The sequence below is a fragment of the Mobula birostris genome, chromosome 22 (assembly GCF_030028105.1).
Source record: "Mobula birostris isolate sMobBir1 chromosome 22, sMobBir1.hap1, whole genome shotgun sequence".
NCBI classification, from domain to species: Eukaryota; Metazoa; Chordata; class Chondrichthyes; order Myliobatiformes; family Myliobatidae; genus Mobula; species Mobula birostris.
Window position 1 is genome coordinate 45,395,428 of NC_092391.1, and position 26,026 is coordinate 45,421,453.

Below are 26,026 nucleotides of genomic sequence, written 5' to 3' on the forward strand. Positions count from 1 at the left end.
CATTCCAGAATGTAGTGATGCGTGAAAGATCATTACTAATGCCTCCACAATCTCTTCAGCCACCTCTTTCAGAATCCTGGGGTGTACACAATCTGGTCTGGGTGACTTATCTACCTTCAGACCTTTCAGTTTCCCTACAACCTTCTCTCTAGTAATGGTAACTCCGCACACTTCATGACCCTCGACAACTTTCACCATACTGCTAGAGTCTTCCACACTGAAGACTGATACAAAATATTTATTCAGTACCACTATTGGTACCTCTCCAGCATCATTTTCCCGCAGTCCGATATCCACTCTCAACTTTTTTACACTTTATGTATCTGAAGAAACTTCTGGTATCTTCTATAATTATTGGCTTGCTTAATTTCATAATCCATCTTTACCCTCTGAATGTCTTTTTTGTTGCCTTTTGTTCGTTTTTAAGTTTCCCAATCCTCTGACTTCCCACTAATTTTTGCTGTATTATACACCCTCTCTGGATTTTATGTCGGCTTTGATTCCTCTTGTCAGTCACAGTCATTTTGCTTTTAGAATACTTCTTTCTCTTTGGGATGTATACATCCTGTGCCTTTTGAATTGTTTCCAGAAATTCTAGCCATTGTCGGTCTGCCATCATCCCTGCCAGTGTTCTTTTCCAATAAATGCTGGCCAACTCCTCTCTCATGCCTCTGTAGTTCCATTTACTCCACTGTGATACTGATATATCTGACTTTAGCTTCTCCTTCTCAAATTTTATCACATTATAATCACTTTCCCCCAAGGGTTCTTTTACCTTAAGCACTCTAATTAATTTCGGTTCATTGCACAACACCAAATCCAGAATAGCTGATCCCCAAGTGGGCTCAACCACGAGCTGCTCTAAAAAGCCATCTTGTGGCACTCTAGAAATTCCCCTCCTGGAATCTAGCACCAACCTGTTTTCCCCCCAGTCTACCTGCATATTGAAATCCCCCATTGCCCTTTTGGTATGCATTTTCTATCTCCTGTTGTAATTTGTAGATCACATCCTTGGGGATCTGTATACAACTCCCATCAGGGTCCTTTTATCCTTGCAGTTCCTTAGCTCTATCCACAATGATTCAACACCTTCCTATGCTCTGTCACTCTTTTGAGTGATTTGATTTGATTTCTTTTTTTTTTTTTTTTTTTTTTTTTTTACCAACACAGCAACACCGCTCGCTCTGCCTTCCTGCCTGTCCTTTCGATACAATGGTACATTTTTGGACATTAAGCTCCCAACTATAATCTTCTTTCAGCCATGATTCAGTGATGTCTACAACATCATACATGCCAAACTGTAACTGTGCTACAAGTTAATCTACCTTGTTCCGTATGCTGTGCGCATTCAAATACAACTTCAGTATTATATTCATCTTTTCGACTTTGTCTGCCTTTGACGTTGCAACTCATCCTGTTGACTGCAATTTTGCCCTTTCAACAACCACTCCTCACTACACATTGCGTCTGCTTGTAAACCAGCTACCTCATCTTCAGCACTATTATCCGCCTATCCTACAATACTTCTTGCTTTGAAATATACACAGCCCAGGACACTTGTTGCAGATGCTCAATCTTTTGATTCCTAACTTTGTCTGAGGTCTGACTAACATCAGGGAGTAGGCCTTTCTAGGTCGGTACAACATTGTGTGCCAAAGGGGCCATTCTGTTCTCTACTGCTTTATGTTCTAAAATGAAAATAAAGGGCGTCAGAAAAAAAAAGGGGGGAACAACAAAAGTGGAGAGGTGACAACCAAAGTGAGAGCTGGAGTACAAGGCCAGAGGTGGCAAGGGAAAGCAATAATGTAGGTTGTTACCATACTCCCAAATTCGCATGCTCTTACACTGCCAAGAGGAAGCAGGGGCAGATGCAATGTCGGAGGGCTAGGGGTAGCAGTGGTCTGAGAAGTACCAACAGTGTCGGGGAAACTATCCTGTTTCTGTGACTATGTGGTTCTATTAGAGTATTCTGTCTAATTCTGGATAGCATGCTTAACGACAGAAGTCAAATACTGGTGACAGTTGAGAAAATTTCCACGAACAACACAGGTAATAAAGCACCAGTTCTGTGGAAATGCTGCTGAAGCTGGATTGCTCAACCTACAGAACAGAAGTGGAGGAATTTAACCAATGTTAAAGAATCATCATGCTTTATAGAAAAACTTAAGAGAAAGTGGTTCTACTGACTGGAGGCTCAACAACATGAAGATCACAGACTTAAGGCTTCTTTAAAGAACAAGTTGTTATTTGGATTTCACCCAGTGAAAATGTGGAGGAATCTGATTCAAAGCTACCTCTCAAAAAGGACATTTAATAAATAGTCTATAGCACCTCAGGCAACAAAGGAGGATTAACTTGCGCTTCGAGAGAGCTGGCATAGACAAGATGGGCAGAAGGATTTCAAATGCTGCAAGTTACTTTAATATTCACTTTAGGCCACAATAAAAACTCTCATACAAATTATTGTTAAAAAAATAATTCTGCCTATGAATCCTTACAGTCAAGTTTTAAGGAGGAAAGGCAGGAAAATTTTACTTCAAAATTAGAAGACGAAAGACAATTCACACAGCTGCACTGAGAGTTCCAGCTCTTTCCAGAAAAATGAAGACATTTACACAACAAATGCAACAGAAATGAATCTCTCGTTTAGCAAAACAGGAAAAGGTTAATGAGAGCACTGACCTTTATCCACAATGTCCCAAACTTCCACCTTCACGATATCGTCAGTTGCTGAAACACAAAAGTTGGTACTTTTTCACTTGAATGTAAAAACTGAAAAAAAAATCAAACTTACAGCATTGACGGAGACATGAGCTAAGAACACAGATAGAAGGCCACTGTGTAACAGAATCCCTGCACCACTGAAACTTTAGAACGCAAGATCACCGTACACAAGGCAATTATTGCAGAGTTTGATCAACAAGGGAGTCTCAAATAATAACACCACCACTGAACAGGACTCCAGAAACCAGAAACAATGGAATGGACTATTGGGTCTCAGGAACTCAGACAAGAGCAGAGAAGCCAAATGAACCCACAGTTCCACTAACAGAACCAGTAATAAATCCCAGAACCACCATCATTGAGAAGAAAGATGATCGACCCTGGGATCGCTGTCAGTAAATTAAAATGAAAAAATAAACTGCAAATGCTAGAAATACAAATTAAAACTAGGTAAACAGGGAAGGCAGCATCTGTGAAAAGAGAACAAACATTAACAGTTCAGGTCAGAATCACTTCAAAGCTTTTTTGATTTGAAATGTTAACTCTTACTAGAGTGACTCCATCACCTGCTAAATGGGTCTACCATTGTCTGGCTTTACATCAATAATGTCAGGCAATAAATAGAAAAGCAAAATGAGCCAGAACAGACAAATCAAGCTCCAGACATATTAACTGTTTCGCTTCCCATTAAAGAAGCTGCATCCAAATATTTCCAACTATTTTTGGTTTTATTTGAAACAAATATATAATCTTAGCTCCAATCTAACCAACTAAGGGCAGGGTGTCAGAGCTCAGGACGTCAGACAACTAGGGGACCATCTCCATCAGCACAGGGTGCTATTAGCTGGAGCACTGGGCTAAGTTAATCTATTTAATATTAATACAACAGCTTAAGCTAGCCGGGACCCCAGATAATAAGCAGGACAATTTCCCTGAGCTCAAAATCAGGTGAGAGTCTGACCAAGCCCACTGTGATAACCAAGGAAACCAAACCCTTAACATTAAGAAAAAACAGACAGGTTAACCGAACCCAAAACTCCTGAGAATAATGCGGAGGCTTAACAACCTCCAGGCACCAATAGCAGCAGGACAGTCTATCCAAATCTAAGGGTTCCAGACGATCATAGAATGAGATAACCAAGTACCAGGCAATCATGGGACAGACTAAGCTCCAGTTACCAGTTAATAAGGAACTGGCTAACCAAACCCAAGACACCTGAAAATAATGGAATAGACAACCTGCACCTGGGGCACAATAATAACGGAGGAATCTATCCAACCTGCAGACAACAGTAAACTTGCCTACAGGAACTGGACTGTGGCAAGCTGACCAAGCAAACAGGTAATAATACAAAAGGCTAACTGAGCCCAGAAACTTAGTCAATAATAGGCCAGGCTACTTGAATTCCAGACACCAACAAAACCATCTCACTAAACTCAAGGTAGTGTACACTATCAGAGCAACCTAAATGAATCACACAATGGGACTGGCTATGTCAGGACACGAGGCAATAACAGGGCAAGCTAAAGAAGCCTATGACACGAGGCAACAATGAAACAGGATAAATAAGCTCCAGGTGACAGACAATATCCAAGACAGCAAATTACAATAAGAAATTTTGAAAAGTTGAATAAATTGTGAAAATAAGAGAAAAAAATATTGATGTTGTGTACATGGATTCGCTGGCCATTCAGAAATCTGAAGGTGGAGAGGAAGAAACTGTCCCTAAAGTTTTGAGTGCCTTTAGGCTCTTGTACCTCCTCCTTGATGGTAGTAATGGGAAGTGGGCAGGTGCTGGGTGATGCCACCTTTCTGAGGGATTGCCTTTTGCAGATGTTCTCGATGCTGGGGAGGCTAGTGCCCATGATGGAGCTGGTTGGGTTCACAATCTTCTGCAGCCTTTTCCGATCCTGTGCCCGTTCATACTAGACGGTGATGCAACAAGTTAGAATGCTCTCCACAGTATATCTGTAGAAACTTGCAAGAGTCTTTGGTGTCCAACCAAGTCTCCTCAAAGTCCTAATGAAAAATAGCCGCTGTCATACCTTCTTTGTAATTGCATCAATATGTTGGGCCCACGATAGATCTTCAAAGGTGTTGACACCCAGGAACTTGATGTTAGAAACATAGAACACCTACAGCACAATACAGGTCCTTCGGCCCACAATGCTGCACCAAACATGTACTTATTTAGAAATTACCTAGGGTTACCCATAGCCCTCTATTTTTCTAAGCTCCATGTACCTATCCAGGAGTCTCTTAAAAGACCCTATCGTATTCGCCTCCACCACCGCTGCCGGCAGCCCATTCCACGCACTCACCACTCTCTGCATAAAAAACTTACCCCTGACGTCTCCTCTGTACCTACTTCCAAGCACCTTAAAAATGTGCCCTCTCGTGTTAGCCATTTCAGTCCTGGGAAAAAGCCTCTGGCTATCCACAAGATCAATGCCTCTCATCATCTTATACACCTCTATCAGGTCATCTCTCATCCTCCGCTGCTCGAAAGAGAAAAGGCCGAGTTCACTCAATCTATTCTCATAAGGCATGCTCCCCAATCCAGGCAACATTCTTGTAAATCTCCTCTGTACCCTTTCTATAATTTCCACATCCTTCCTGTAGTGAGGTGACCAGAACTGAGCACAGTTCTCTAAGTGGGGTCTGACCAGGGTCCTATATAGCTATAACATTACCTCTCGGCTCTTGAAGTCAATCCCACAGTTGATGTATGCCTTCTTAACCACAAAGTCAACCTGCGTAGCAGCTTTGAGTGTCCAATGGACTCAGACCCCAAGATCTCCCTGATCCTCCACACTGTCAAGAGTCTTACTATATCATTAATACTATTAATATATTCTGCCATCATATTTGACCTACCAAAATGAACCATCTCACACTTATGTGTTGAACCTCATCTGCCACTTCTCAGCCCAGTTTTGCATCCTATCGATGTCCCGCTGTAACCTCTGATGACCCTCCATACTATCCACAACATCCCAAACCTTTGTGTCATCAGCAGATTTACTAACCCATCCCTCCACATCCTCATCCAGGACATTTATAAAAATCATGAAGAGAAGGGGTCCCAGAACAGATCTATGAAGCACACCACTGGTCACCGACCTCCATGCAGAATATGACCCATCTACAACCACTCTTTGCCTTCTGTGAGCAAGCCAATTCTGGATCCACAAAGCAAGGTCCCCTTGGATCCCATGCCTCCTTACTTTCTCAATAAGCTCGCATGGTGTACCAAGTGCCTTGCTGAAATCCATTTACAAGGGGTGATTGATAAGTTTGTGGCCTAAGGTAGAAGGAGTCAATTTTAGAAAACATAGCATATTTATTTTTCCTACATTTACACACTTAGTCCAGCGGTCGTGGAGCATACAGATCCCTTCCTTGTAGAAGTCGGCATCTTGGACCTCCAGAAGTGGTCCACAGCAGGGGTGATTGATAAGTTCCTGGCCTAGGGTAGAAGGAGATGAGTTATTAACTTCAATCTTTCTGCATTTTCACTCAGAGTTGAACTGCACGTGCATGTAACGAGAGCAGTATAACTCATCTCCTTCTACCTTAGACCACGAACTTATCAATCGTCCCTGCTGTGGACCACCTGGAGGTCCAAGACACTCTCGTTACATGCACGTGCAGTTCAACTCTTTAAGTGATAATGCAGAAAGTTTGAAGTTAATAACTCATCTCCTTCTACCTTAGGCCACGAACTTATCAAGCACCCTTGCTGTGGACCACTTCTACAAAGAAGGGACCCGTATGCTCCACGACCGCTGGACTAAGTGTGTAAATGTAGGAGGGGACTATGTTGAAAAATAAATGTGCTAGGTTTTCTAAAATTGACTCCTTCTACCTTAAGCCACAAACTTATCAATCACCCCTCGTACACTACATCTACAGCTCTACCTTCTTCAATGTGTTTAGTCACATCCTCAAAAAATTCAATCAGGTTCGTAAAGCACAACCTGCCTTTCACAAAGCCATGCTCACTATTCCTAATCATATTATGCCTCTCCAAATGTTCATAAATCCTGCCTCTCAGGATCTTCTCCATCAACTTAACAACCACTGAAGTAAGACTCACTGGTCTACAATTTCCTGGGCTATCTCTACTCCCTTTCTTGAATAAGGGAACAATATCTGCAACCCTCCAATCCTCTGGAACCTCTCTTGCCCCCACTGATGATGCAAAGATCATTGCCAGAGGCTCAGCAATCTGCTCCCTCGCCTCCCACAGTAGCCTGGGGGGTATCTCATCTGGTCCCGATGACTTATCCAATTTGATGCTTTCTAAAAGTTCCAGCACATCCTCTTTCTTAATGTCTACATGCTCAAGCTTTTCAATTCGCTGTAAGTCATCCCTACAATCGCCAAGATCCTTTTCCATAGTGAATACTGAAGCAAAGTACGCATTAAGTACCTCTGCTGTCTCCTCCAGTTCCATACACACTTTTTCAATGTCACACTTGATTGGTCCTATTCTCTCACATCTTATCCTCTTGCTCTTCACATATCTGTAGAATGCCTTGGGGGTTTTCCTTAATCCCACTCACCAAGGCTTTCTCATGGCCCTTTTTGGCTCCTAATTTCATTCTTAAACTCCTTCCTGCCAGCCTTATAAATCTACTAGATCTCTGTCATTACCTAGTTTTTTTGAACCTTTTGTAAGCTTTTCTTTTCTTATTGACTAGACTTTCAACAGCCTTGTATACCACAGTTCCTGTACCCTACCATCCTTTCCGTCTCATTGGAATGTACCTATGCAGAATGCCACTCAAATATCCCCTGAATATTTGCCAAATATCTGCCGTACATTTCCCTGAGAACACCTGTTCCCAATTACTGCTTCCAAGTTCCTGCCTGATAGCTTCGTATTTCCCCTTACTCCAATTAAACACTTTTCTAACTTGTCTGTTCCTATCCCTCTCTAATGCTATGGTAAATGAGATAGAATTGTGATCACTGTCTCCAAAATGCTCTCCCACTGAGAGACATGACACCTAACAAGGTTCATTTCCCATATTGCTCACCCCTTCCACTCCTGATCCCTCGATGTGGCCTGGTGTGTGTTCCCTCCACTTCCCCCTTCTTGAAGTCTGCATGGTATCGTGGTGGTTAGCACAATGATTTATAGCACCATCAACCCAGGTTCAATTCCCACTGCTGCCCGTAAGGAGTTTGTATGTTCTCCTCGTGACCACGTAGATTTCCTCCGAGTGCTCTGGTTTTCTCCCACAGTCCAAAGATGTTAATTGGTCATTACAAATTGTCCTGTGATTAGGCAGGGATTAAATTGGGGGTTGTTGGGCATGTGGCTCGAAGGGCCTACTCCATGCTGTCTGTCAGTAAATATCTACAATCAATTCCTCAGTCGTACTGACATTGAGTGTTGTGACAGCACTCAAAACCAGCTGATCCATCTCACTCCTGTATGCCTCATCATCATCTGAAATTCTGCCAACAATAGGTGTGTCACGCACAAATTTATAGCTGGCATTTGATGCCCAGCCACACCTTCATGGCTGTAGAGAGAGTAGTGCATTGGGCTAAGCATGTATTAGGTTGAGGACACGCAGTCCTTTTTTATTGTCATTCAGTAATGCATGCATCAAGAAATGATACAATGTTCCTCCAGTGTGATATCACATAAACACAAGACAAACCAAGACTAAAAAAACTGACAAAAACCACATAATTATAACATATAGTTACAACAGTGCAAAGCAATACCGTAATTCGATAAAGAACAGACCCTGGGCACGGTAAAAAAAAAATGCCTCAAAGTCTCTCGAAAGTCCCATCATCTCACGCAGACGGTAGAAGGGAGAAACTCCCTGCCATGATCCTCCAGCATCGCAAACTTACTGATGCAGCACCCTGGAAGCACCCGACCACAGCCGACTCTTGAGTCCGTCCGAAAACTTCGAGCCTCCGACACCGAGCACCATCTTTGCCGAGCACTTCGACCCCGGCAACAGGCAATAGGCAAAGCCGAGGATTTGGGGCCTTCCCCTCTGGAGATTCTCAATTGCACAGTAGCAGCAGCAGCAAAGCAGGCATTTCAGAAGTTTCTCTAGATGTTCCTCCGTGCTTCTCACGTCTGTCTCCATCAAATCAGAATTGTGCATGGCCCCTACTTAACAAATATGATACCATTTCAGAGCGGCCGCACGCGCTGCATCGCACCGCCATCTTCTCCTCCCCTCCATTGAGGTGCGCCAGTTTTGATTGTCAACAAGGAGGAAATGTTATTTGATCGTCAACGTGGATGCTGAGTATGGTCTCCCAATAAAGGAAGGCAATGATCCATTTGCAGAGGGAGGTACAGAGGCCAGGCTTTGAAGATTTTGATTGGTATTGAGGATATGTTAGTGTTGAATGCTGAGCTGTAATCAATAAGCAGCAGCCTGACATTGTTATTACTATAGTTCAGATGATGTTGGTTCCAAGGTTGTCAAGCTGAGGAGTGGTAGTGGGGACAAGCTCCCACTACCTATAAGTGTTCCTCACGGCATGCGCTTCAAATAGCCTCTGACAACCAAGTCCAACTCCTGGCCTTCTTGTGTGGCTTAGCCTCTAAGCCCAGCAGAACTGTTTCTACTGACAGGAGAAGGGGCGAAGGCGGGTCCTGGCACCTTAAAACCAGTGCTTCGGGTAGATGGAGCTCATCAGCCTGGGAAGGCAGTCCATCTAAGAGAGGGAAAACTCTGATTTCAAACCACCGCTGCCTTGCGGCCATACCCACTCATGGGAAAGGCTTCGGGAGTAAACCCTGAGGACAAATCCGGAGCTGGAGTCCCTAAGGCAGTCCAACGTTGCCTTCAACCTTGTTCTGGCAACTCCTGCGACCACACTGGTGCCAAGCTGTATCAGCCCTTGCCCTTCCCTTCCCTTGGACAACATTAGTGTCGTGGAGAGGGGAGACTTGCTGCATGGGCAACTGCCGGTCTTCCATACAACCTTACCCAGGTCTGCGCCCTTGAACCCTTCCAGGAGCAGATCCATGGTCTCATGAGACTAACGGATGCCACCACCAGTTCAGACGATCCAAGGATAAGTGAAGAGCCAGTGTGATTGTATCTACTGTAGATCTATTGTGGTGATAGGTAAATTGCGGCAAGTCCAGGTCCGTGCTTAGGCAGGAATTGATTCTAGCCATCATGAACCTCTCAAAGCACTTCATTACAGTAGATGTGAGTGCAACTGGGCAGTAATCATTCGAAAACTCATCCTGTTCTTCTTGGGCACTGATATGACTATCACTCTCTCAAAGCACTTCATTATAGCAGGTGTGAGTGCAACTGGGTGATAGTCATTAAAAAGCTCATCCTGTTCTTCTTGGGCACTGATATGATTATCGCCCTTCTGAAGCAGGTAGGAACACCAACTGCAGCAGTGAGAGATTGAAGATGTCCTTGAACACTAACACCAGTTAGTTGGCACAGGTTCTCAGTGCCCTACCAGGTACACCGTTAGAGCCTGATGTCTTGCAAGGGTTCACCCTCGTGAAAGATGTTCTGATGTCAGCCTCCGAGACAGAGATCACAGAGTCACAAGATGCTGCAGGGATTCACACGGGTGTAGTTTTATTCTCCCTTTCAAAGCGTGTCCTGAAGAAGAGACTCGGCCTGAAACATCAACTATTTACTCTTTTCCATAGATGCTGCCCGACCTGCTGAGTTCCTCCAGTATTTTGTGTATGTTGCTTTGGATTTCCATCATCTGCAGATTTTCTTGTGTTTATGCATAAAAGGCATTGAGCTTATCTGAGGGTGAAGCATCACAGCCATTCACGGTGTTAGGTTTTGCCTTGTAAAGAGTAATGGCCTGCAAACCCTGTCAGAGCTGACATGAACCTATGTGGACTCTAACTTCAATTGGAATCAACCTGGGACCATTCGTGATTTGCTAATTCATGAAGTTCGAAGCAATCAAATCAACATAAAGTTTTTCAAACGTGAGGAAGAAAAATATATTTTTCAAAAATCAAACGTCTTGAATTTTAAAGCTGAGTTAGCTTGTTTTCAGCAGATACTGCAAGGTCATTGGCACCAGTAAGCAGCTATGGGGAGTGGGATTAAGTTTTTGTATTAAATACAACAATGAGCCTTCTTCATTTCAGCTGCAGAGATACCTGGCACTCAAGGCCACTTACTCAAATTCCTCTTAAAAATCTGGCTTGAACAGCAACATTTAACAAAAAAAAAAGCAATATTTCACCAGAATACAGTTTAGTCCTTAAAGCACACCAACACTGATGAAATTAACTGCTTGCATTAGAATAATGAAAAGACAATGAAAACAAAGTTCAGATGTTAAATCTAAATTTATTATTCTTCATATACTAATTATTTTCTGTAAGGACATGTTTCACAACAAATGCAATGCATTCGGGAAATTTAACAATAGTAAATGGCAGCTAGTATAGGCTTCAGTCATTGCCCTCTGCTCAACTATCATTGGGAACTTTATTCAGAAACTAATTCATACCTTGTCTGTCTTGTGAATATAAAAGGAATATCATAGGTAATCAGACCTGAGAATGTCTGACCAGAGTGTGTTTACAGTTTGTGTGGGAGCTGCATTTTAACTGAGCTAGGAATATTTGATGAGGTAGAGTAAAGGAAGGTTTACTTTCCTGCTAACCTGTGACTCACTATTTAGGAAGTGTCTAAGAGAAGAGTGCAAAGGAGTTTTACTCCATGATGTATCTGTCCTGAACATATTTACTGATAGCTTTATCTTTTATTTTCAATGTGACACAATGATACGTATCCTCAGCAACATTTGATCCCGATATGATGGAGGAAGAGCTCTTCAGCACAGTACAGCAGTGATACTGATATCCAGATACTGTTCTGATCTCAAATTGCAATTAATGAAGCAACATAGTCACTAGATAAGAATTCTCAGCTTTCTCAATTCCAACTTAGCACAGTCTTACAATACCAAAGTTAAAGAACAAAAATTTCTAATTAAGATAAGCAACTGAATCATTGCTCATGCATTCTGTGTAGATAGCTGAGCAATGCGCCTTTTCTGGCATTTTCAAAAAAAAAACACATTTGCTCTCAGAACTTACTCTTGTAACTCCAGTGAATGCTGGTGACTTGGATCTCCTGAGTTGGGATGTACTGTTCCACAAACTTCTTGCCTTGCAGTCTGTGCCATAGTGTGGTTTTTCCTGTATTCCTATCACCTCGTATTAGTATCTTCACTGGAACAGAAAACCAGAACGATTAGCTAGTTTGTTAACACAATTTTAATTTCCTAGTTACCATGCCAGAGTTGTATGGTACAGAAATGGGCCTTCCAGCCCAACTCAAACATGCTAAAGTTGCCTACCTGATATGGGCCATATCCCCCAAACCTTTCCTATCTGTGTACTCAACGAAATGTATTTAAATGTTGTAATTGTACCCATCTCTACCACATCCTCTGACAGTTTGTTCCATATATCCACTACCCTAAGTGGCAGAAAGTTGCCCTTCAAGACCCTTGAATGATTTAATCACTTAACTCCTTAAACAAAAGCAACTACAGTGGATTCCAGTAAATCCAGGCAGACACTTACTTGGGACAACTCTTAAAGAACAAAAAGATCAATCAAGAAAATATCCAGGATTCCCTTTGTTTATTTGGGACACTATGCCACATAATTGGGACAGAAGACTGTTGCTGAACAGTTTCTAATTAGTGTCAGTCACATGTGCTTGTGTAGCTGTCAGACACTTTTGCAGAGAGCAGCTTTTAAATAGCATCAGTTGTGTGTGCTTGTACTTTATTATCCAAGACAGTTAAGAGTCGTCCTCGGAGCACTTTATGCAGATGACTGTGCTCCAAAGGCCCACACTGAGTCTGACCTGCAACTGTTTATTGACGGGTTCAGAGAAGCGTCGCGTCTGTTTGGCCTCACCGTCAGTGTGGACAAAACAGAGGCCTTATTTCAGCCTGCTCCTGGATGCAGTGCTGTGCTGCCTTCCATCACTATCGAAGGCACAACATTGAGGGTAGTAAAGGAATTTAAACGCCTCGGCAGTGTCACCTCCAGTGATGGTTCCTTGGATAAAGAAATCAATGTCAGGATTTGCAAGGCTGGTCAGAGCCTGGACTGCCTGAGATCACGTGTGCTAAACAGCATAATAACCAGATGTCCATGAAGATCCACTTGTACAAGGCTGTTCTCCTCACCAGCCTCCTGTGTGGTTGTGAAATGTGGACCGTATACAAAAGCAACTCAAACTGCTGGAGCACTTCCACATGAGATCCATTATGGGTATCCACTGGCATGACCGTATCACAAACCTGGAAGTCCTCAATAGGGCAAAGACTACCAGTATTGTAGCCATGATCCTGAAAACATAACTTTGTTGGACCAGACAGGTTATACAACTGGAGGATTCCAGACTCCCTCAGATGCTCTATGACCAGTTATCATGGGGAAGTAAAAACCTTGGTAGACCTTGTAAGAGGTAATAAGTCTGCGTGATAGCCAATACTGCTTATAGTGGGCTTGCTCCCCAGCATCTGGAACATAGGGCAGGAGACAGAACTGGTTGGCGCACCTTGGTTAAACGTGCTCACAGCAAACTTAGAAGACAGGCATCACGCGGAGCTGGGGACTTCCTGACAGAAGAGGAAACCAGCAGCAACAGCTGAGCCATTCCTACAGAATCAGGACAACTCCCTTGTCCCCACTGTGAATGTCTATGCCGTTCAAGAATTGGCAGCTAAACACACATCAGATGAGCTGCACAAACACAATTGTCATTGTCGAAATTGATGGACAACCAACAAAGCAAAGGCAGGTGCAGCCCTTGTCTCTGTGTAACACTGGGGTAGTGCACTATCGGGTACAGTTATGTCACTATACAACACTAGGGTAAAACAGTGGTGAATTCAGCCTGTCACTCTCCCTACCAGTGCTCTAGAGAAAGTCTGTAGGACACTAAATGGAGGAACAAATCCCCAGGGAGTAAACAATATTCAAGAATGGTAGGATGCTAACATTCATATTTGAATTATGCTGATATTGACTGGAACAAAACTGGGGTCAGAGGCACAGGAGCAGAGGACTCTTTTTGCAACAAAAGAACTTTTTTTTTAGATCTTGCGCTGGGACAATCCAAATGGGACAAGTGTCCATAGGAGAACACTTGAGAAACAATGTTTATTGGACCATAGGGGTCAGAATGAAAACAACAAGGTATGGAGAGTCTAAAACTAGAACTAAACAGCAGGATGGCTAGCTTCAATGAGATGACAGAGGACCTGGCCAAGTCAAAGTTGACTGAACTGTTGGTAGGAAATACCATTACAGGATGATTGGGTGACCTTCAGGTTGTGGGCAAGGTACACTCCTGCAGAGGGGAAGGAATCAAAGAAAGAATGCCCTGGATGCTGAAGGGAATAGAAGAAGAAACATTATGCAGGTCAGGTGAATATTTCAGTGAGAACCAGGCTGAATCTAGTCAATCGTGAGGGAAAGTGAAAAGAAAAATATGACGACAGCACGAGAAGGAAGAGAGTCTGAAAAGGAAATAGTAGTTAACATTATGGGGAATTGGAAAGCTTACTACAGAAATGTAAATTAGGGTGTAAAAGGAGCAAGCATTTCAAAAATGAAATCAGGAAAGCCATGAAAAATCCTTGGCAAGTAGGATTAAAGAGAATCCCAAGGCATTCTCATACATCAAGAGGATAACTAGAGAGAGGATAGGACCATTCAAGGATAAAAGGGGGAACATTTGCTTAGATGCAGAGGATAGGGGTGAGGTCCTAAATGAATACTTTACATCAACATTTACCAATGAGAAGGATGTGGAGGATACTGAGATCAGTGCCAAGCGTATTAAAATGCTGTGGCAAAGGAGGAGCTGGTGTTGTATCTCTTAGAGAACATTAAGGTGGATGTACCCCCCCCCCCCCAGGGCCTGATAGAATGATGGATTATCGAGGGAGGCAAGAGATGAGATTTCTGGAGCCTCGACAAATATTGTTGTGTCCTCTCTAGCCCACAGGTAAGATCCCAGAGGACTGGCGAGTAGCTAAATGCTCCATTATTCAAGAAGGGAACCAGAAATAATCCTGGAAACTACAGTCTGATGTCAGTGGAAGGGAAGCTACTAGGGTAAATTCTGAGGGATAGGATTTATGAGCATTTGGAAAACCACAGTCTCATTTGGGAGAATTAACGTGGTTTAGTGCAAGTCGTGTCTTAATAATCTGATTAAGATTTTTGACGAGAATGATTGATGAAGGTAGAGCCGTGGCTGTTGACTACATGGATTTTAATATGGTGTCTGACAAGGTCCCCCATGAGAGGATCATCCAGAGATTAAGATGCATGGGATCCATGGTGAATTGACCATTTGGTTTCAGAACTGGCTTGCCCATGGAAGACAGAAGTAGTAGAAGGAGATAAAATGGCAGAGCAGACTCGATGGGCCAAATGGCCCACTTCTGCTTCTTTGTCTTATGGTCTTATTCTAGCTGGAGGTTTGTGATTGGTAGTGTTCTACAGGGATCTGTACTGGGATATCTACTGCTTGTGATGTATATAAATGACCTGGAAAAAAATGTAGATGGTTGGCTTAAGTTTGCAGATGATATGAAGATTGGTGGTGTTATGGACAGTTTAGAAGATTGGCAAAGATTACAGCAGATGTGGGCAGAAAAATGGCAAATGGAGTTTAACCTGGACAAATATGAAGTGTTGTACCTTGGTAGATCAAACAAAGAGACAGTACACTGTTAACTGCAAGACCCTAAACAGTGTTTTTGAGCAGAGGGATCTTGGGGGTCCAAGTTCATAGCTCCCTCAAAGTGTCTACACATGAATATTTAATAGGGTGGTTATGAAGGCATTTGGTATGTTTGCCTTCATTAGTCAAGGCAATGAGTTCAAAAGTTATGTTGCAGTTTTACAGAACTTTAGTTGGGCCACATCTGGAGTATTTCACATAGTACTGACTGCTCCATTATAGGAAAGTTGACAAGGCTTTTGGAGAGGGTGCAGAAGAGGTTTACCAAGACGCTGCAAGGATTAGAGGGAATGTGCTATAATGAGAGGTTGGAAAAACTTGGGTTATTTTCTCTGGAGCAGCAAAGGCTGAGTGGAGTTCTAATAGAGATGTATAAGATTATGAGAGGCATAGAGTAGACAGACAATATTTTAATCCCGAGATTGAAATGTCAAATACCAGAGGGCATGCATTTAAAGTGAGATTGGGTAAATTCAGGCAAGTGTTTTTTTTTTAAAAACCACAGAATGCTGGGTGCCTGGAATGTGCTGCCTTGGGTAGTGGTAAAGGCAGATACGTTAGAGATTTTAGATAGGCACGTGAATGTAAGGGAAACAGAAGGATATGGGCACGTTGTGTAGGCAGAAGTGATTAGTTTAGTGACCATTTGATTACTAATTTAATTGGTTCAGTATACCATAGTGGGTTGATGGCCTGTTCCTGTGTTGTTCTAAGTTCTACAAGTGGGCTGATTAAAAAATACAAATGGGGCACTGAATGGTTTTTACAAAAGGAAGAGGATGCTGCCCAAATCTCAACTATAACATCAGAAAAGTACTCACTAGCGTAAGTAAGCAAGACTCCTGATACAGATAGGATGCAACATCATTGGAAGAGGGAGATGTGGTGGAGACTGCAAAAGGCCTCAACAGAATCTCCCTGGACACAGGGGTTTTACTTGGAGTGAAGAATAGAAATAGAAAAAAACACTTGATTAAAAAGCAACCACAGTCCAGTCCATTTATCCTCATAAGAGGAAATTTTTGGAAACAGTTATGGAAAATATTAATAAGCACTCCAAGTTCCAAAAATAGTCAGGTCACATTTGATAAAGTCAAGTCACATTTAACGAATTACACTTTTTTTGATAATGGCGCACCAAAACTGAAGGCAGCATTTGTCAAGGTCCTACATAAAACAGTAGTAAACCGAGGCTGATAGATTTAAGGAACTAACAGTGGGACTCAGAGGAAACTGGCCGGAAAGCAGAGTGATGGTATTTGGCTGTCCACTCAACCTGAAGGACAGGAGTCAATGGTACTTAAAGGGTAAATATCAGGATCACTTCTCCTTTGTCATATATACTCAGTGGCCACATTATTAGGTACATCTGCTCATTAATGCAAATATATCAGCTAATCATGTGGCAGCAACTCAATGCATAAAAGCACGCAGACATAGTCAGGACATTCCATTACTGTTCAGCCCAAACATCAGACCAGGGAAGAAAAGTGATCTGAGTGACTTTGATCATAGAATGTTGTTGGTGCCACACAGGGTGGTTTCAATATTTCAGTAGCTGCTGATCTCTTGGGATTTTCATGTACAACAGTCTCTAGAGTTTACAGAAAATGGTGCGAAAAACAAAAAAAAACATCCAGTGAGCAGCAGTTCTATGGCAATAAAGGCCTTGTTAGTGAGAGGTTAGAGGGGCCAGACTGGTTCAAGCTCACAAGAAGGTGACAGTAACTTAAATAAGCACTTGTTACAAATAGTTGTGCAGAAGAGCATCTCTGAATGCAAAACCTCGAAGTTGATGGGCTACAGCAGCAGAAGACCATGAACATATACTCAGTGGTCACATTAGGTAGCTCCTGTACATGAGTATATACTGAGTACACAGTCATATCTTAGATACAGAAGCACACCAGCATTTCCAAATTTGTGGATGACATAAGTCTTGGAAATATGATTTGAAACAGTAAGCAAAATAATGGACTGGCAGACATAATAAAATTCCAAAATAGGCAGATATCATTCAGGAACAGCTTTTTTTCTTCTGCCATCCGATTCTAAATGGACATTGAACCTATGAACACTACCTCACTTTTTAAAGTTTTTTAAAATTATTTCTATTTCTGCACTATTTTTGTTGTGATGCATCTAATGTGATAGTGTAGTGGGTAGTGCTTGTCACTTTCACTTTCAGCTTCCACCGCTGGCTAGCAATCTTGCGAAAAGGAGAGCTGGATGTGTCTCTCCCTGCCAGTACATAGGCACTTCAACAGCAAGCTTCATGTAGAACCTCGTTAACGACACCCAAAACTGGACTCAGGCTAAACTCCAGAGGACAGGGAGGAGGTTTGGTCCCTGTACCCATTGCACGCAGGCCCACCAGTGTGTGGACACGCCCTGGTGATTGTGAACCAGATCCCCACCTATGGGTTAATAGCTCCACTGCCTTGTGGGCAGCCTCGGGAGAGATAAAGGCTACGGGAGTAAACCCAGGCGGCAGATCCGGAGTGGAGTCCCTAAGGCAGCTAGACATCATTGAGCATCCTTCCAGCAGCTCCTGCAGCCAAGCTGGTGCCAAACATATCACTTCACAAGCTTTCCTTTGGACTACACTGGTGAGGTCGAGAGGGGGATCTTGATGACTGGGCATCTCAGGATCTCCATACCTTCCGCCCAGGCTTGTGATAATGATCATCATCACCCATTGTCCTTTGAGACAGACGGATGACAATCAACCATTTAATATACATATATACTTAATGTGATTCATTTTTTCCTATATTTATCATGTACTGTATTGTACTGTTGCCGCTAAATTAACAATTTGCGCAACATACACCAGTGATATTAAAGCTAATTCAGATACAATTTAACTTAGGTGTGAAGTGATGTACTTTGGAGGAAAGAATAAGCAGAGGCAACATGGGATAAAATGGCACAGCTCGAAAGGAAAGAGTGGAAACAAGGTACCTTGTAACATGTGCACATCTTTAAAAGTTGCAATACGTGTCAAAAGAATGAATTACAGATTCTAAGGGATTCTGGGAATCATTAAGAGAGGCAGAGTACCAAAGTAAGGAAGTTACGCTGATACTTCATTAACCGTTGGTTATAGCACAATAAGGCAGTTGTGGTCACTGCATTTCAGGAGCAATGGAGGAGGGACGACAGGTATCAGCTGTAATGTTAGAATGGAGAAAATGACAATGCTGTCTCTAATTGCTATTTGATCTATTCATTCAAATTGTGATAATAATACTGATGTGGACTAGGATGCAGTAGTGGTGGGGATAGTTTTATTCCTGCATAAGTCTAGGGTAGACTACTTGTGGGGAGAAGTCAGTCTTTATGTAGAGATCTATCTTGTATACGGTTCTGGTGGAGACAGGTTGACAGCTGCATGAACGTGGATACAGGCCAGTCTCCATATAACTCCAGGAAAAGGATGTCTATCAGTATAACAGGGGGATACATGTGTGCAGTTCCAATGGCCAGGGGATTTATTCTTACATTACACTGGCTTGTAGTACCAGTGAGTGCAGGTCTGTCTCTGCATAACCTTGGGCTAAAATATTTGTTCTCTGTTCAGTTACAAACATTTATGAGTCTTTGAGATACATTACTGGAATAACTATAAATACCAACATTACTTCATTAAATTATAGGACAGCATGACAACATCAAAACACTTAAAATTAGTGACATTCTGCAGGCAAGCTCTGTTTTGTCCTTTATCTCCTTCCAGTTCCCATTATGGCATAAATGCACTAAAAGCAAGCAAACTGCTCTGTCATATTCCAGACAACTGACAGCTAGAGGCTAATGGTGTAACATTAATCTCTGCCAATGCCTGATTTTACATCTAATTAAATGCCCTCAGAACTTCCAACATCTTAGCCAAGATGTAGCAATTAATTTAGCCGTTTTCCAAGTTGGAAAGTATGAAGGTGACAGGCAGAAAGTTTTGACCCAGAAAGTTTGCGCTGACTGGAACACAGCCACAGCCAATGCAGTAATTAGAGAACTGGATTCTCCACTCAGAGACAAGACTGCAGGAGGACACTCTTGCACATATTACTCAAAGCCCCAGAGTCCTCCAGCAGCACACCTCCACCCTCGGGCATACCCGTTATTCTCTCCATCCTTGAACTTCCTGCACTGGGCAAGCATCTCAGCACCTTGTCCAAGCACCAATCACACTCATTTCTCCAACACCACTCAGCCTTGACACTTGCCACTGAAAGGCACCATTCCCTCTCTTAATTTACCTTTTGTCCTTATCCAAATTAATCCATGCCACTGATCCAGCTGTTGCTATATTTTTTTGACTCCAGTTCACTTCAATAACTGTTGTTCACAACATACATTCCATATAACCATATAACAATTACAGCACGGAAACAGGTCATCTCGGCCCTTCTGGTCCGTACCGAACTCTTACTCTCACCTAGTCCCACCGACCTGCACTCAGCCCATAACCCTCCATTCCTTTCCTGTCCATATATAACTTTAAATGATAACATCGAACCTGCCTCAACCACTTCTGCTGGAAGCTCGTTCCACACAGCCACCACTCTCTGAGTAAAGAAGTTCCCCCTAAACTTTTGCCCTTTAACTCTCAACTCATGTCCTTGACCATTGTCCCCAAACACAGGTCCAATGGCCTCTGAGACCCTTGGCTACTGACCCACCACCCTTTCTTTACACAAGCGCCAGGAATTCTGCTACACCTGGCTCCAAACCCCTCTCCCTTGGCCCCAATTCCCACTATCCTTGATTTCGGCCCTAGGGTTTCTCACACAGTGGTTCCAACCTCCACCACCCTTGGCCCATCTCCACAGTTGAGGCACCCCGACCTCCGGACCCTGTCCCACCCCACCACCCCTGTTCCCCAGTTCCCCAGTTCCCGGCCACACTCACTGTTGTACTGCACTCCCTTGGCAAATCTCCGCTGCAGACTTTGGTTCATGCTCTGGAGCCCGACCGGGATGGCCCGGTCCTTGCCCGGGACCTGCTCCGTGCCCACCAGCTTCTTCAGAGCCGAAAACATGTTGCCGGGGAGGCAGCCTCGACCCCGCGACTGGGACCGAAGCCGAGGACGAGCAACCACAGCTTCCACTCCAATAGCGGCACATCAACACGGCAGGCCCGGCGTCGCAGCTCGGGGTCAGGGGGCGGAGGAAAAAACTCGTGCGCCTGCGCAGTCGGCACGGACAAGCGAAGGTACCCGGCACGCTCACACTGCGCCTGCCCATCTCCGCCCTCTGCCAGCTCTTGCGCCGGGATTGCGCCTGCCCATCTCCGCCCTCTGCCGGCTCTTGCGCCGGGATTGCGCCTGCTGGGTGTTGCTGGTTGAATTTTGCACTGGGTGCAGTGAAGCTGATGATTGGGCAGCACGGTCCTGAGGTAGCGGAGGTGTGTTACCTCCCTCTGCCAGACAGGAGTTAGACTCCTGGGAAATAATGATGTGGCACTTCTCGCAGCTGGATTCACATTATCCCTCTAACCATGCAAACACGCCTGTTCTGGCACCGCTGGGCGGGAAGGTGCTGAGCTGGATTAGCCGTTAAAGTTATTGGACGCGTCGATACCATTAATGGTCTTGCAAGCAATATTGCTAAGTCTGCGGAAGTTGCATCGAAGAATGCTAAAGAAGTTCATCAGTGCAATCCTTTTAAGTTTGCAGCCGTAGTGAGATAATGGGCTAGAACTTCGAAAGCGAAATCCGAATTACGTGGACGGGACTGTGCAGTTAGAAATGTAATGCGAGACATCTGCTGAGTGCAAATCAGACAGCACCTCCCGAACTCGCAATGAGTAAAATCTTGGTGGGTGGGTGGAAATAAGAGCGATAGGCTTATATGAATACCACCACCACCTGCAGACTCCTCCTCCAAATCGCACTGCATTCTGACTTGGTCATAAAAGGTAAAAATGCACATTCTGGAAATCTGATATAAAAATGGGAAATGCTGGAAACACCAGGCTGTGTTTCTGGAGAGACGAAGTGAACGTTTCATATCCCGCTGTTTATAACTCGGGTCTCCAGTATAAGATGGACTCCTGACCTCTCAATCTACCTTACATTATGATCTTCTATTTTATTGTCTACTTCCACTGCACTTTCTCTGTTGCTGTTACACTTTTGTCTGCATTCTGTCAGTTTTACCTTGTACTACACTACAATAAATTGATCTGTAGGAACAGTATGCAAGGCAAGCTTTTCAATGTATGCATGACAATAATAACTGAATTCCAATGTCGACCATAAATGACATCCAAAATAAGACAATTCCTAGGCTGATGAGGCACGGTTCCTGGGAATTGTTGGGAAGTACAGTAAACAAAAACCATGCATGGGAGAGGATCACAGAAACAGCCGTGATGGGGCAGCAAGTGAGTCTCGGAAGAGCGGCCGCGAGCCAGCCTCACTGGCTCGATGAGTGAGTGACTGAGTCTGCCCAGTGCCCTCAGCTCTGCTTTACTCGACCTGGATGTAGCAGAATTTGTGTGTTGCATCCAAGATAGTTTCTTCACGCAATATGTAGAGGAAGCTGCTTGAGAAGGAGCTTCTGGGCCTCCTCTTAGGTAACGATGCAGGCCAAGTAACACAGAGCACTTTTGGTCCTGTCACCATAGTTTTAAAATATGGAGCAGTGCTTCATACTGAAGTCATGAACTGACTTCAACATGAGATAGGATCTAGTTGAAGTGAATTAAATTCTGAGGACATGCTTTTATTGTCATTTAGTAATGCATGCATTAAGAAATGATACAATATTCCTCCGGTGTGATATCACAGAAACACAGGACAGACCAAGACTGAAAAACTAACAAAAACCACATAATTATAACATATAGTTACAACAGTGCAACAATACCATAACTTGATGAAGAACAGGCCATGGGCACAGTAAAAAAGTTCAAAGTCTCTCGAAAGTCCCACATCTCACGCAGACGGGAGAAGAAAGAAAATTCTCCCTGCCATGCCCGACCACAGTCCGACTCCGAGTTGTCCGAAAACTTCGAGCCTTTGACCAGCCCTCCGACACCGAGTACCGAGCACCACCTCTGCCGAACGCTTCGACCCCAGCCTCAGTCGCCAGCAGCAGGCAGAGCTGGGGATTTTGGAGCCTTCCCTCCGGAGATTCTCGATCGCACAGTAGCAGCAGCAGCGAACCGAGCATTTCAGAAGTTTCTCCAGATGTTCCTCTGTGCTTCTCACGTCTGTCTCCATCAAATCAGAATTGTGCACGGCATCCTACTTACAAATACGATATCATTTCACCGGAGAGCAGCGTGCGCTGCGTCGCGCCGCTAACTTCTCCTCCCGCCTGAATTTTGTGACTGTTTAAAAGCAAATGAATAGTTGGCAAGTTAGTGGCCTTTAAAAGGGTCATATCACAAGTCCAGGGCCAGAGGGTTCCTGATAAGGAAAAGCTACCAATTTCAGGGAACCCTGGCTGACAACAGATATCAAGGGCCTGGTTGGGATAAAGAAGGAAGCCTGTGTTACATTTAAGCAGCTGGGTAAAAATGAATCCCTGTCAAATATATACAAAAAGTTTAAGCCCAGACATAAAAGGAAAAACAGGAGAGCAAAAAAATGGTGATAGGATTGATTTGGAAGGCAAGGTTAATGATGATGCTGAGAATCAGTGATATAACAGTGAAGAGATGACTACGTCCTTTAAAAACCTATTAGGGCTGTCTATGTGGGGAGCCGCAGAAGATGGCTGAGATTTTTCATGTCTATTTCTCTTCAGTGCCACTAATGGACACCAAAGACATGATGTAATAAGTAGTTTTTGAATTGAATTATCTTTATTGTCATTATACATAGGTACAATGAAACTCTATTTGGCTTCCTCTCAGGCAATTAGATAAAGCCGTAGATAAAAACAAAACAGTATTGAATAGATAAGTAGCAGAAAATAAGTTGCAGCAGCACCAGAATATCACAGTAATGCACGAAGTGCTGTTAGCGCAAGTATTTGAGTCCTTGTGTGTGCTCACAGTAAAGCCTGGGTCTTGCGCATAAGGAAGAAGGTACTTATAGCCTTCAAATGCATTAAGGTGGGCAGACCTCCGGGGTCCAACAGTGTACCCTCAGACCTTATGGGAGGCCAGGGAAGAAATCACAGAGGTCCTTGCACAAATACTGTACTTGTCAATGTGGAATGGAGAGTGAGTTTGTATATTTGGCGGGAGCAAAGGATGTTGGGAATGGTGAGGGTGGAGGGCTGCAGAAGGGCAGCCGAGAGAGATAGAGTGCCGGGGGCGGGTGCAGACACACCCAGCCCTGAGACACCAGGCAAGGTCATTTGATTCCAAACAATTGGTTTATTGATCTTTGCAGAATATCTGTCTGTTGCTTCCTGCTCCCTACCCTTTTCTGAACTATGATTCTCCTCTCTGCCTCCTTTCCACTCACAGTCCACAATGGAGACCCATATCAGAATCAGATTCATTATCACCCACCTCTTTTTTTTGCAGCAGCAGTACAAAGCAATACATAAAATTACTACAGTACTATGCAAAGTTCTTAAGACACCTGAGCTATACATACGAGTCTAAGACTTGCACAGTGCCATGCGTAAATGATTTGGGGATGAATATACATGTGATTAGCGAGTTTGTTGATGATACTAAATTGGGGGCTCTTGTTGACTGTGTAGCAGTTACAATGAATTGAAAGAGATCTTGACCAGTTCGGGGGATGGGCTGATGTATGGCAAATGGATTTCAGAATCGGAATCGGGTTTATTATGTGATGTGAAATTTATTAACCCAACAGCAGCAGTTCAATGCAATACATAATATTGAATAATAATAATAATAAATAAATAAGTAAATCAATTACAGGATATATATATTGAATAGATTAAAAATCATGCAAAACAGAAATAATATATACTGAAAAAGTGAGACCACACAAACCCATCTACATCGGTGGTGCGCAGGTGGAACAGGTCAGAAGCTTTAAGTTCCTCGGGGTCAATATCACAAATGAGCTGACTTGGTCCAACCAAGCAGAGTCCATTGCCAAGAAGGCCCATCAGTGCCTTTACTTCCTGAGAAAGCTAAAGAAATTTGGCCTGTCCCCTAAAACCCTCACTAATTTTTATGGATGCACCGTAGAAAGCATTCTTCTAGGGTGCATCACAACCTGGTATGGAAGTTGTCCTGTCCAAGACCGGTAGAAGCTGCAGAAGATCGTGAACACAGCCCAGCACATCACACAAACCAATCTTCCGTCCTCGGATTCACTTTACACCGCACACTGTCGGAGCAGTGCTGCCAGAATAATCAAGGATACGACCCACCCAGCCAACAGACTTTTCATCCCTCTTCCTTCCGGGAGAAGGCTCAGGAGCTTGAAGACTTATACGGCCAGATTTGGGTACAGCTTCTTTTCAACTGTGATAAGACTGCTGAACAGATCCTGACCCGGATCTGAGCTGTACCCTCCAAATATCCGGACCTGCCTTTCAGTTTTTTGCACTACCTTACTTTCCCTTTTCTATTTATGATTTATATATTAAATTTTTATTATATTTACTATCGATTTCTATGCCAGAGAGCGCGAAGCGCATAATCAAATATCGCTGTGATGATTGTACGCTTTAGTACAATTGTTTGGCGACAATAAAGTAAAAGTAAAGTAGCGTTCATGGGTTCAATGTCCATTTAGGAATCGGATGGCACAAGAGAAGAAGCTGTTCCTGAATCACTGAGTGTGTGCCTTCAGACTTCTGTATCTCCTACCTGATGGTAACATTAAGAAAGGGCATGCCCTGGGTGCTGGAGGTCTTTAATAATGGACGCTGCCTTTCTGAGACACCGCTCCTTGAAGATGTCATAAGTACTTTGTAGGCTAGTACCCAAGATGTAGACCCTCTGTAGCTTCTTTTAGTCCCATGCAGTAGCCGCCCACCACCACCCCCCCCTACCAGCCAGTCACGCAGCCTGTCAGAATGCTCTCCACGGTACGTCTATAGAAGTTTTTGAGTATCTTTACTTAGATATCTACTGTAAGTGTGAGGTGATGTATTCTGGACATGCGGAACTTTCACAGTGAATGGCAAATGACAAGTGTTGTGGAACAGAGGGACGGAATACTAGAGTGTACTTTGCTGAAAATAGCAGCACAAGTAGACAGGGTGGTGAAGACATTGTCTGCTAGCCTTTGTCACTGAGGGCATTAAGTTTAGGAGTAGGGACATTATGTTGCAGTTATATGTCATTGGTGAAGTCACATTTGAAGAACTAGGTACAGTTTTGGTCTCGCTGTATAGGAAAGACAATATCAAGCTGGAGAGGCTGCAGAAGAGATAGAAGACCTGAGTTATAGGGAGAGGCTGGCTACACTTGAAGCGTAGAAAAATGAAGTGTGACCTCATAGAAGCTTAATAAATCATGAGCAGTATAGATAAGGTTGTCAGTCATACTGGTTCAGGGTTGAGGACTCTAAAACTCGAGGGTGTTACAATGGGGCGTAGGGAGGCGGACCCAAGTGCAGGACACA

The 26,026-nt window shown here is 43.5% G+C and overlaps 1 protein-coding gene across 2 annotated transcripts in view; it reads right to left on the minus strand.

Annotated features, from left to right (window-relative positions):
* LOC140186391 (rab-like protein 6) overlaps positions 1-20,665 on the minus strand; it is a 94,325-nt gene extending 73,660 nt beyond the window's left edge. For both annotated transcript variants that reach the window (XM_072240607.1, XM_072240606.1), the window contains exons 1-3: positions 20,419-20,665; positions 11,823-11,957; positions 2,683-2,730 (exon numbers count right to left, since the gene is read on the minus strand). In XM_072240607.1, the coding sequence (XP_072096708.1) occupies positions 2,683-2,730; positions 11,823-11,957; positions 20,419-20,548 (313 nt within the window). In that variant the 5' untranslated portion in view covers positions 20,549-20,665. The remainder of the gene's footprint in view (positions 1-2,682; positions 2,731-11,822; positions 11,958-20,418) is intronic.
* Between the last annotated feature and the right edge of the window lie 5,361 nt (positions 20,666-26,026).